Below are 13,702 nucleotides of genomic sequence, written 5' to 3'. Positions count from 1 at the left end.
TATAGTCACATTCAGTAAGGCGGGAAACACCTGCCAAACTTTTTATGCATCATATTTCTGCTTCAAACAGTTCTGCTGTTAAAAGGATGAAGCACAAATGCCAAACGAGAGTACAGAAACAACATAGTTGCAAATACGGAGAACATGTTGCGCGAAAAGTTTTTCCTTCCGGATTGCTTTGTTCAAGCGTCCCTACTGCTGTGCAATGACAACTTAACATACTGAAAGATAAGGAAAATACGAAACCACGACTACATCTAGCTGCGAGAAATTTCTTGCAAAGTACAGGTAGTATAGGTACAAATATACAGTGCTTTTGCTGCAACAAATTTCTCTCACGAAGTACAAACAGTTCTGCTTCTGAAAGGATGAGCTGCAACTGCTCACCGGAAGAGCAAAAACAACCAAGGACGTATACACGTATGCACCATCTAAGGATAGGTTGTTTCGTTACCTTCTCCGAAGGTGTAATGAAATACTACTACATATGCACTTGGCTTGGCTTCCATTTTATATGTACATCATAGCTAGAGTTCCTTTTCATTTTCTATTGTTTTGTCAAACCGTGCCGAGTATCCCTTTTGACCCAAGATTGCACCTGATATCGGAAGATTACAGGGCACGCGAAGTATCTGCACACTCGATTTAATCGAGTTCACAAGTATCTTGCTTGGAGCGAGTCCTGGACCATCTGGCAACCTGGCCGTCCCATGATGAACTGACAAGCATTGGATCGGACGGATGCCAGCTGCAGTCTCGAACTGCCAAATGATGATGTCCTTGCAGTTTGGCAACTTGCGACCCACTTACCTGAACATGGGAACAAGGATAATAAAATATGTTGGAAGAGCCTTTGCAAATCATGAAAAGTAAAATGAACTAGTAGTTCAATTTCTCATAAGTGAAAGGAGCAAAAGTGGATTGTTTGGTCTGCATTTGGTTGTGACTATTCATGTATGGTCGCACGGCCATGGCACCTCACTGAAAGATATATGTTAATCCAAGAGTGGCTAAAAGCTAATCCCTCTGTATCAAAATGTAAGACGTTTTTTTGACACTAAAATAGTGTCAACAAACGTCTTATATTTTGATACGGAGGGAGTACCTAGGTGTGAAGTGTCACATTTCAAATTCAAGAGGCATGTCTACACCATGTGCCTATGTATGAGATCCATACACGCACTCACGTAGTAATGTTGTCATATGGCATTCTGGTTGTAGAACAATAAAAAATTGCCACTGGATTAACATGAAAAAGTTGAATTTTGTTTGAACAGGAAAGAGAACAAGTAAAAGGAAATGCATCCAAGAAATTGTACTTCAAGTATGTTATCCATCACTTTTTACAGCCGTAGACTGTGTGCAATGAATGGTACTTCAAGTATCTTCTCCATCACTTTTTACAGCCGTAGAATGTGTGCAATCAACCTTCTAAAATTTTGATTAAGAAAATGGACATAAAAGCGTCCAGATTTGTTACATGAAATTAGCCTAAATTTCTCATCAAGAGTAGTTTCACGTCATTATGTTTAAAGAAATTGTAACATATATTTAGAGAAGAAAGTATACAGGAGATCGTGTTGATGACAAGAACAAAAGAACTTGAATGGGCTGCCATGCATGTTGAATAGAGACGTACCACATCATAGATGCAGACACTAGCATCATAAGATCCTGTATATATGTATTTCTGTCCTGTGCTGTACGAAGCACAGGGTATTAGGCCATTAGCACATATCCACTACATATAATCTGAAAAAAAATGATGCCAAGTTCCCGAGCAGTCACAGTATGTACCTATATGTGGGAGAAAAATAGCAACGAATCAATGTACGGAGAACTGAATGGCCCCGGTATGTAGCTACTGACTGGTCATGTGGATGCTTTTGTTGCTTGTACTGTTGTGGATATCTTGAATATCTGTAGTCCCAGGCAGGGACTCTGTTTTCGGAACTGTATCAAACAATAGGATCAGTATAGCTCTGCAGTAAGTCAATATGTCCAAATCCGAACAACAAAAAAGTGGACTAAGCAGACTGCCTGTTGCTTAAGACATACCCATCAGCATTGGATGTCATTTTCCGGATGTCCCACATCTTAATAGCTTGATCTTTTCCATTTGATATGAAACATCGACCATCTCCACGGCTGTCAATATGAGTAATGCCATGCAGATGTCCAGTCAAAACCCCAGCCGCTTCCCCTGTGGACAAACAACGTCTGTCCCAGACCTGAAGACAGGCTACCAGGATCACATACTACAAAGTTTCTAAAATGAAAAGAAGTTAAGAATAAATTTTTATTCGTGTTCCAGAGGAAACCTCAAACTTAGCTAACACAAAGGTTGGCACCTAATGCAAAACCACATAGGAATTCTTGACAAATGAATTATAGGTGCTTGTCCTGTTGTCCACTACTAAAATATAAACATATATGATGCCTAGGGTAAAAGGCATGTAGTAATCTCTAATTGATGATTTACTAGGTACTTGCTTCTCCGGTACTCAAGGTAACAAAAAGAATGGTGCAACCATTTTCAAACTACACGTTTGGTAGCTCAATAACAGGATTGTATCGATGCGATACAGGCAATCCCCTAAGAAATATAAACAAAATTCCCAGAAAGATAAGAAAAATAAATAAATGAATGCTTAACTAATGCTATTGCAACATCAGAACTAGTAAGAATTCAATTTGATTACTTCTTTATTTGAGAATTAAGAATCAGGGCAGCGGTACTGTGAAAAACGGTAGGTAGGCAATAATACTGGAGTAGAGTAACAAAAAATATAAGTTAGGATAATGACGTCCAACATGTTCTGTTGAACCATCTCATTTTATTTATGCACTCGCCAAAGCATATTTCCAGGTATAAGAAAAGGCCGTGAAAAAATGCTAAGGAATATTAGCCGGCACATCATCAGCTTCATGGCATGTAATCTTTTATTTCTTTATTTTTTTAGAAATCATGACAAGTGATCTGCTACTCTACTGGAAACAAAAATATCCAAGCATGTACAGTCATTCAGCAATATGGAGGGTTGCAACATAAAAAGCCTTCACACTTTATATGTTCAGATACGATCAGGAAATATGAGAATAGCAATTCAGCCAAATACGTTAATACAGAAGAAATTACATAATGTTGCCAGGAAAAAGCAATCACGTAAAAAAAAAAATTAGTAAGCTACCTTGCACAAGTTATCATCGCTTCCAGAATAAAGTAGGTTACCAGATTCATCAGCAAATGCTACTGTGTTGACATCAGACTGAAATGTAAAAAGAAAATCAATTACACTATCAACTAACATATCAAATATTTATTACACAAAGATTTCTGAGATGCAAACAATCCATAAAGGAAACAAGCAAGGATTCAATTGCATTGCTGCTATGATAATCTATATGCATCTCAAACTGTGTTCAATCTAAACTGCCAAAACGTCTTATATTTAGAAACAGAGGTAATATTAAGTTTCCAGGCTAGCTAAAATTTCCTATACATGCCTAGTTTATTTTTCGAACAAGTATTAGGAGAGTTTGTTTTTCAGAACAAAGAGCAAAACAGAGTGTGCCTGTGCCCAACAAACCAGTAGAGCAAGATGTTAAGGCTGCAAATTTTCATCTGCTCCTGATAATCCAACATGATACTTCCAAAATATATACTGTTGCCACTGGATTGCAAAAAAAAAGGAAGATTTTATCAAGTCATTATTAAAAATCCAAGGATAAATTCCCTGACTGGAGCAGAGAACTTCCTAGCTTTTTATACATGAATCATAGTAAAAAAGAATAATCAATCAGTTGACTTAGCCAAGTCAGTTTGGTATCCAAGCATAGTTTCTAGAACAAAATTTGTGAGCACACAGGTGTTGCATTTAAAAGAGCAATGCCAATGGTTTAGTTGTACGTTCTTTTAAGTTGGTAGGTAAAACCTCTTTAATAAAAAAAATGGTAACAAAATATCGTCAGAGACACATTGAAGGTACATAGTACGCTTGGTTAGGTGCAGCGACATGTCCTGTCGAAAATTGGCCAAACCATGGCGGACCCATATAAAAAGGTCAGAGATTAAATTGATGTCGGCTGATGGCTGCCAAATTTTGCAGCCCCGACAAGGAGTGCCATTTACACCTGAGAAATCAACCAAATGAGAGTTTCCACACCTTCTGCCCACCAAATATTTTTTATTAATACCATTATCCATCTTCAAAATCACCATATCATTTTTCTTTAGAGTTTAGATCAATTTTCGGGGTATAACTACCTCAGTTGTCACCCATGCCCACTTCATGGGAAATAAAAAAGAAATCATATCTGGACAAAGTATGGATGAAGTTACTTGGCTGGTAAGATAGCACAACCAACTTAAGATCATTGGACTACTAATCACTTCCAGTGAGATAAGAAACCCAAAAAATGTGATCAGGCAAAGATGAAAGAAGATACAACCCAAGAGAAAATATAACATCATACTGTATGGGCAGGCAAACGCAATGTCACTTTGTTGGCCTGAAGGTCATAGACATATATTGAATCATCATTACTGCCAGCAACAAGCTCCCGCCCATCAGTGGAAAATTTAACAGAAAAGAGTCCAAATGAATATCTAACATCTTCATGCTCTGAAAAATCTAATCCATCATGGATGTCCTGCAGAAAGACGTAAGCGGCATTAATAGTTTAACAGAAAAGTATTTGAAGTGCATATCAAGCATCTTTGTGCAGAGAACAATCCAATGCATGTGGATGTGCTACAGGACGATTAAGTAAATATTAAATCAGCAGTGGGCCTGTTGAATCACAAAGTAAACTTAAAATGCCTGAAGTCATAAAGTAGTATATTTCCATAGTACTGAAGATATCAAAAAATTATAACCATAAAATAGGACAAGGGTGGCACTATCTCAACAGAGAAAAAATGCCATTTTTCCTGCAGAAGGGCAAATCTTGATGAGAACTCACAGTGACATTAGCATATGATTCTCTTGAAGCAGTACCAACATTGACAATATGGATAATGGGTGCCAGACTAGAGTAGACCTGCAGATTGATACGTCATAAGAAAGTTCACAAATCCAACTTTGCATGCAGAAAAGGAAGATAAAGGGAACAGGTAACCGATGAAGTTAGGCTACACAATAATACCATACAGATAGAAAGAACTAACTATCCATTTTTCCAATATGTTCCAATTTAGCACTGGTAACCAGAAAGATCAGATTCGAACTAAAGCTACTGGAGTTATCTTATCAACCTATTGACAATAGCTCAGATGAAACATCAAGTGCTGTTTTCCAACCCTCACAATGTTTCCACTACTAGTACAGTAAGAACTAAAAGCACACCCGCACTAGCCTTGTTCCCCAAATCAGATACCTTATAAACTTCAGTTCATCCTCTTCGGTTCAAGGCAATTGCATGTCATGCATGCATTTCCTCTCAATAAGAATAATGAAAGAGATTGACTGCATGAATCGATAAAAGTTGTACTAGAGAACTACACGTTTCCAAAACTGAGCCCATGCATATAGAGTTAGGGGGAAATTAAGATGAACTGAAAGATAAGACAAAGATCTTACTAGTTAAGTTTTAGTTAACTTACAAGGAACCTTTGATCAGGTGATAACGCTGCATCACTAATTGTCCATCTCAAACTTCTAGCATGAATGTCCTTGTGTATTTCCCAACCTTTATCGACATCATATATTCTTATGTGGCTTCCCTGATAATGAAAACAAAAGGACGATTAGGACATCGTAAAATTTCAGGAAATTTTACCTGTGCTTATAGAGCTTAGTAAAACCTCTACTATTGCATTAGAGCATAGCATACCTGAAAACCAGCAACAAAAAGAGAACCATCGGCAGAAAACTGTGAAACATAAGCTCGTGAATCCATTGTATCCACCGTTTCAGGACCATCCACTGGAAGATAATGACCAAGAACGAATGCACGATCAACCGGAGAGAACTTTCCATTTCCTGAAGAATTAACTTCCCTTCCACGTAACAACCTAGTCACTGAGACTCTATCCATGGACTTGCGGATGCTTTCACTAGGTCCTGATCTTAGTCGAGTCATATGGAAAATATCATTGTGTAACTTTGAGAAATCATTATTCACTTCGACTGAACTAGATCCATCACTATTCAGCCCTTCAGGCTCACTGTATCCCTCATGTAGCCTACTCATGCCATAACCCATCCTTTCAACTGCTATATGTATGTCAATTCTCCTTCCGAATGCTCATTGATATGTAGCTCCAAAGCTTGCTTCTGGAGACTGAAGAAGTTCCAAAAAAAAAATGATGTGAGCGGGCGAGTAGGTAAAAGCATACACTGATAAGAGTTATATATGCTTATGGATGCAAGATTCGTATACACTGGTAAAAGCATACACTGGCGGCGGCTTAGCACACAAACACTGGCGGTGACAAGAGCGAGATATGTTTACCAATGATTATGGAATGTGCTACGAGTAACTGAAAATAACAACCCAACCCAAAGAGCACGTGCTTTCTCCCTACAATAGTTCAATTGTTCCCTTTTTAAGAAAGGAGGTACTTAACTGTCAAACAGATCTAATTAAGTTTACAAACAGCTCAGCTCGGCATTACACAGCTTGGAAGGATCGGTTTAGCAATGTCCTATGAAGGAGATATTCAGAGCTAGAAGTTGTAGCCAAAGCAACTGAGCGTGATACCATGAGTCTTATCACATAACTTATTCTGCGCGTACATGTTCTCTGCTTGGTCGAAGTTATGATCAGATAGTAAGCAAGAACAAACAATGAATCTTGCATCCGTACTACTCCCTCCGTTCCAAAATAGATGACTCAACTTTGTACTAACTTTATACTAAAGTTAGTATTAAAGTTAGTACAAAGTTGAGCCATCTATTTTGGAACGGAGGGAGTATTTCCCAATTTCGATAGTGCAAAATCAGCACACTTGAACATAAGCTCATCAGTCAAGCACTTGCGCTAAAGAAAAGCGTTGAAGCCGTCAGACCAAAATACTACTCTAAAAAAAACTGCACGTTTCTTCAGCTAAGCGTACAACAGATTCAGGAGAAGCACATGACGCCACAACAAGACACCAACAGGCAGCAGCTATTGGAGATGCTCTAATAAGCCGGCAACATCGCACAAACACTGGCGGCGGCTTAGCATATATAGCAGGAGCGGTGGCTGCTGACCTACTACCGATCCTCGTCGCGCGCTTCTCCCGCAGCGCAACCTCATCTCCTAATTCCTAAGCAACAAGAACACGGACAGAAACGACAGAGGAACTCGATGGACGGGGCTAACCGAGCAGGGACGGAGAGGGACTGGTTTGACGGGGAGGAGGATGCCGCAGAATCGAATCGAACCGGAGCGGAGCGGAATCGAGCTAGCTCGCGGTCGTTGCTCACTGGGCGCCGCTTGGGAGTTGGGGCCTGCTCTTCTCCTCCTCCGTCGTGCTTGGCAGCGAGCAGATTTTTTGCCACCCGTTTTCTCGGAGAGGGTCCCACTAGCTGACATTTTTTTTGGCTGACAACCACCGCTTGCCAACCGCCGACCCATTTCAGCCTTCACGAACGGGCCGGTCGGTGACCCTACGACTCGGGCTGCGTTGCTGGCCCGTGGGTCGCATTGGGCACGGCTCATCTCTCGTTGCTCCATGTCCAGTTTGAGGCAACAAGTGACATTCTTCAAGCTTCGCGGGGACATCCGAGCCAGATCTGGAGATCTTTAATTAAAGGCTGTGATGTGTTGAAACAGGGTCTGATCCGACAGATTGGTAACGGTGCAACTACCAATATATGGAGGAATAACTGGCTTCTGAGAAACGAGATGTTGCGACCTTATGGATGCATCTCTGGTAATCCACCGCAACTTGTTTCAGAATTGTTAGATCCATCCTCGGCCAGTTGGAAAGCAAAGGGTGAATGAGGTCTTTATGCCAATGGACGCAGTGGTCATATTGAGTATCCCTCTTTGCACACACAATATAGATGACTTCTGGTGCTGAAACTTCGAGAGTAAGGGCGTCTTTACAGTTAAGTCTGCGTACAGAATGTTATCTGAAACAAAGCAGCGCCGTGAGGCTTGGCTTGAGGGGGCTCCAGAAACTTCAACACTACAATCAGAGGAAGGGATGTGGAAGAAGCAGTGAAAAACGGACGTACCAGCCAAAGTTCGGATGTTTCTATGGCGTCTGTCAAAACACTCCCTACCCACGGAGGATGTGCATGCCCATCGTCACATGTCGGTCTCTACCAGATGTGGGTTGTGTGGAATGCCGGACTCGTGGAAACATTCACTGATGCAATGCACAATGTCCAGGTGCATATGGGTTTTGGTGGACGAAGATCTTGCACATAAAATGATGTCTGTGACCGAACAGCAAGCGAATCAGTGGCTATTTTCGCTCATTGAGACATTAACCCGTGACCACTTTGCCCTAATCTCTATCACACTATGGTCAATATGGTATGCGAGACGCAAGGCGATACACGAAGGAATCTTCCAGAGTCCCCAAGCAGTTCAGAACTTCATTACCAGGTACTGTGAGGAGCTTAAAATGCTTCAGCCTACTCGTGCACAGCCGGTCGCACGCATGGGCATAGCAGTTCCTCGTCGGCCCAAGGCACCACCGTTGGGTTTTGCAAAAATACATGTTGATGCAGCAGTCAGGCCAGGGAGAGGCGGTTCAGCCGCTGCGGTGTGCCGTGATTCAAGTGGAAATAATCTTGGGAGCTCAGCTCTTGTTTTGGAGGGAGTGGATGACCCAGCGTCATTGGAAGCGTTGGCTTGCAGAGAAGCAATATGTCTTGTAGAGGATCTTCTCATAAACAACTTCATAGTTGCATCTGATTGTAAGCAAGTTGTTGCTGACATCAACTCGGGAAGCAGAGGAAAGTATGGAGCCATTGTGTCTGAAATCAATCTTAGGTCTACTCTTTTTCAATGTTATTTTTCTTTTGAGTGTCGTGCTGTTAATTATGAAGCACATAGTCTAGCCAAATACTCTCTTAGAAGGGGTCCGGGGCGCCACGTGTGGCTTGGCGATCCCCATGACCGGTCTTGTATCCCACTCTCAGTGGACTTTGAGTAATAAAATTTGGCTTTACCCCTAAAAAAATGTCCAGTTTGAGGCGTTTCATATTTTGCCTCAAAAAAAGAAAAAGAAAACGGTGTTTCCTATTTGGGAAACATTTGTGCCGGGTGCGCTGGCCGAAGATTGGGCCGGTCGCACACGAGCCGCATGATCGATGAGGAATTGTGTGTACTAAACGCTCCCCGCTGCTTACCTTATCCTCTCATGCGTCCCCTCGCTCTTCTTCCTCACGAGAAAAAGCCCCTGCCCATCTAATTCCTCTCTCAAGCTTCTCTGTCTCGCGTGACCCTGCCATGGCGGCCGACGGCGAGCTCCTGCGGCGACAGGCGACATATGCTTGCGAGCGCAGCCGTCCAAGCCTCCTTTGCCGCCGTGAGCTGCGATGACGATGGCGGCTTGCTGGAACCACGACCATGGCGAGCTGTGACGGCCACTGCACGGCGAGATGCAACGGCGATGCTCACGGCCGCGTGATCCTGGGACTACTGGCGCCAGAAGCTGCAACCTCGTCGTGGGGAGCTACAACAGCCTACGCCGAGAGCTGCAACCTCCTGTCGACGGAGAATTAGGGCTCGTCAGCCACCATGACCACCATCAACTAGATCGGGATCACGCCAAGGCGTGAGGGTGCCGGTCCCAACGTTTTGATCAAACATGTAATACTAAATCAGTAGTAATACAAATTTAACATATGCATTCATAAAGGATAACATTTAGTTGTGATATGAGCTATGAGCGAGACATAGTTGTGCTCAATCTCGGCGTGAGACTATAAGGCAAAATCAGTTTCCCTGCTTCTCTTTGATTTTTGAAAGTAGATCAATCTATCTCTCTCTATATCCACATATATCTATAGTGGATGCTCAACAATGAGATTCTAAAAGTCAAGAAGTGTCACAGAAGCAACAATAAAAAGTAGCCATTCTTCTCACTTTTCCAGCAACGACACTTCTCAATGTTCCATAAGCTCAATACATGTCTCTACTGTCACCCGACATATGGTTCATAATCATATCTTGTTAGTTCACCCAACAAATAATAAATAAATAGAAGGTGAGGTATGTGCATAACTGAAAACCAAAAACGGTAACATTAATTGTAGGCATAGCCAAGAGTGCTTAACTTCTAATGGAATATTGTCTAATCCATAAACAAATGAACTTCTACCACATAAATCTAAAGGTAATCCGTTAGCCATGTCAAGTCAGAGAGAAGCAGCCCTTTATCCTAAAGGCACCAATGTGTTTATTTTTTATTTCTCATATGACAATGTCATTGCCTAAAGTACATTGCATTCCTAACATAGCATAAGCAAGGCTATAGTTAAAAAAAATCAGAGAATGTGTAATTGCTCAAGTACATTGCATCGTTGATGAACAGGAGAACATAGCTCTCAGATCCTTGAGAGACGCATCGTGAAAATCCTGTTCGTCGAAGTTATCATCAGCAGAAGCAACATTAAGTTATGAGAGTGAAGGAGAGGCAACTTCTTCATAGTCAATTATATCAGTCTTGACAGACTTTAAAGTGGTGAAATCCATTTCATAACCATGGTTGTACATATCACTTAGTACACAGGTCTTCTTGAATTTTGCAGGCCTTCTGACACTCAAATCTATTCTGCAAACAACGCAAGATAGTGTGGCTAAATGACAATCCCTTATTTGAGTAAAATCTATTCAGGGATGTAATAAAAGGATCCCCATAGACATAAAAAACAAGTTCTATAATCAAGTAAATGGTGCAGATAAGCATCATTATCTTAATTAGAAATGAAGTCATCTTTTAACGACAGAGACCCATATTATGATATTCATGAAAGCATCTTTTATAACTAAAGAAAATGTTTGAGGACATTGCAATTAGTTCATGCATTCTTCATAATAGAGCAGAAGAAGAAAAAAGGAGCTTAACGCAAGATTTAAAAACAGAGCATAAAAGTAAAATCTTGTAATAAACAACTCTGCTTCCAGTTGGGGAGATAGATGAAGAACATAGGACAGAATATTTGTATAGAGATGGACAAACATTGCAGCCTTTCACGAACAAAAGCCACACCCCTATGGTCGTAAAGAGGGAAAGCCTTGAAATTTGTTATCAATCTTCAACTACGGAACAACCAATAATCACGAATCCCTAAATAAAACCTAGCTTTGAGCTAAGAACCGCTACTCCAGCGTCTGTTGTCAGTCTATAACTCACTTACCGGCCTAGAATGCTAGGTTGCAAAAAATTACAAGAGTCCTAGCCATCGCAGATTCAACACAACCCATCCCGCAAAAAATAGATTCAACGCAACCCACACAGTTCTGCTACGGTTCATTTCATCAGCTCGAGATGCGGAAAAATAAACACAGATATAGATGCTGCAGGTACCTGCCTGAAGCCCCCACAGCCCTGGGTAAACAGAGGAAAAAGGCATGGGACGGTGGGTGTCGAATTCAAGGAGGGCGACCGCCCGCTCCGTTCGGGGAGGCGCCGACCTTGAGGAGGGAGGGACCAATGAAGGACAGAGGGAGTGGCGGCGGCGAACAGAGACCCCGACGTCAGAACAGGAAGCCTACTCTGCTTCTCGATTCTGGACATTGCCATGCTCGATCGGACTTCCTGCTACTGGCCACTTCGCCGGCCAGGCGGCACTGCTTCTCCGCACATTCAGGAGCGACTCAGTCGTTGCGTCGAGGCTGCTACACTCCTGCATCACCACCACAAATCACCATTGTCCTTCGGAGAGTAATCTTTAGAGCTGATGTCGACGAAATTTATAGCTCCACAGGATTTGTTCATTTCCCTCAACATGTTTACCTCTCAAAACACGAGTTAGTAAGAGCAAACTTTGCTGTTGCAGCTCACAGGATCACCATTAAGCATGTATTGTTTTATTTATCAACACTTCAATCTTCCCAGATAACCGAGTATGAAACTAATAAACCAAAATGAGAATTTGTACTAAAAGGTAACAGTACGCACAGTTTCATAATCAAGACCCTGATTGTCCTTTGGAGAGTAATCTTTAGAGCTGATGTCGACGAAATTTATAGGTCCATAGGATTTGTTTATTTCCCTCAACATGTTTACCTGTCAAAACACGAGTTAGTAAGAGCAAACTTAACTGTTGCAGCTCTCAGGATCACCAGTAAGCATGTACTGTTTTATTTACCAACACTATTAGTGAAGAAAATAAATTCAGAATTAAATGATTGATTGCGAATCAAAAAATTCATTAGTTACAAGATGGCGATGCGCATAGAGTTTGTAGCATGTCTAACCCATGTGACAGGGTCCTAAAGTATTACAGACTTAAGTTCATGGCGAGGAACTCTGGAGTAAAAACCAACTGCCTCCTAAGACACTCTTATGCTGATGAGAAATTCCAAGGAGACAAACAAAGAATGATATTTGTACATGATGATGACAGTAAAGTTTTACTGATGAACAAGAATTCATAGGAAATACCAATGTTGTTGGGACTAATTAAAATCAAAAAAGTTCACCCACATGATTAGATGGTTCAGAATCCAGGAAATAATGAGATTTATGTATCATAGCAAAACATTCTTTATAGTTGATTGAGCATCAAATGATCTAAATTGGAAAAGGGATTCAATACAATGGTATGGGAAAAGAATGATAGAAACAACATATCTCAATGGACAGTTGTGAATTGCCCTGGATATGAAATACACACAGGATATTCTATTTCTGTAACTAAGCCAAGGCAAAATCAGCTTGCAGACTCAGCACCATTTACCAGCATCACCAAACATTAGGTCATTCTCATGAAGTCATATGGCCTATCACAGTCATCAATTCCAACATCAGTTATAGCAGTGGTTGAACATGTACAAATATGCGTCCTTATTAAGCTACTTCATAGGTTCGGGCGCACTCTAAACTTTCAATTGCTGAATATAATAAGCAAGTCCCAGAAACCACGGATGATGTAATGCACCTCATGCAGGGCACCTCACGCATATAGACATTAATGTAGTGTCACTTATCAATATTGATAATTTATATAACTACAACTATTATTATCACAAGTAATAGCATTTCTAATCTAAATACAAATGATAAGCAGGCTAAAAGATAATTTTCCGTCTAATTTTCCTGATGCGAAGAAAAACACGAACATGAGCAACCAACCTGAACCGGACTAAACTGCAAGCTGCAACAACCATCAACCAGTCTTTTTGCACAACACCACTGGAAATCACATATGATATTATAAGAATATGATGTATGTAACTATCAGATATTATGGACCGTCGGAGATAGTTGTTATCTCACAACACCAGAGACAAAGACCTTGCTGTCAGGACCCCGACTCAATGCCACATCGATCTAGCATGTAACACCTCATATCACTTTGCGGCCTCACGCACGGTATTCCCACGGGTGTCACCTTACCTTTGCCCGGGACCGTTTGCGCCTTTTGGCACACGTATATGACAGTGTCGCTAGCATCCACATGATAAGGAGCCCGGGCTGACATGGCTAGTCGTAAACCCAAAGTGGCACAGACTTACAGGGACAGGCATCCATGACCCAGCATCGAACGTGTCGGTCATCAGCGAGTGAATCCAGGCTGTAGCACTG

At 41.3% G+C, this 13,702-nt stretch overlaps 1 protein-coding gene across 1 annotated transcript; it reads right to left on the bottom strand.

The window, feature by feature from the left end:
* Positions 1-229: 229 nt before the first annotated feature.
* Positions 230-7,498, bottom strand: LOC119342879 (LEC14B protein-like). The gene is made up of 10 exons (XM_037614186.1): positions 7,312-7,498; positions 5,836-6,285; positions 5,606-5,725; positions 4,966-5,043; positions 4,477-4,653; positions 3,192-3,269; positions 2,059-2,231; positions 1,798-1,953; positions 1,640-1,700; positions 230-810 (listed from the first exon to the last, which is right to left on the bottom strand). Exons 2-10 carry the CDS (start codon positions 6,205-6,207, stop codon positions 646-648), a joined length of 1,380 nt encoding a protein of 459 aa, XP_037470083.1. The 5' UTR covers positions 6,208-6,285; positions 7,312-7,498; the 3' UTR covers positions 230-645.
* Positions 7,499-13,702: the final 6,204 nt, after the last annotated feature.

Source organism: Triticum dicoccoides, chromosome 1B, assembly GCF_002162155.2.
Source record: "Triticum dicoccoides isolate Atlit2015 ecotype Zavitan chromosome 1B, WEW_v2.0, whole genome shotgun sequence".
Taxonomy (NCBI): domain Eukaryota; kingdom Viridiplantae; phylum Streptophyta; class Magnoliopsida; order Poales; family Poaceae; genus Triticum; species Triticum dicoccoides.
The sequence above is the reverse complement of the archived record's forward strand: the minus strand, read 5'-3'. Positions and strand labels throughout refer to the sequence as shown.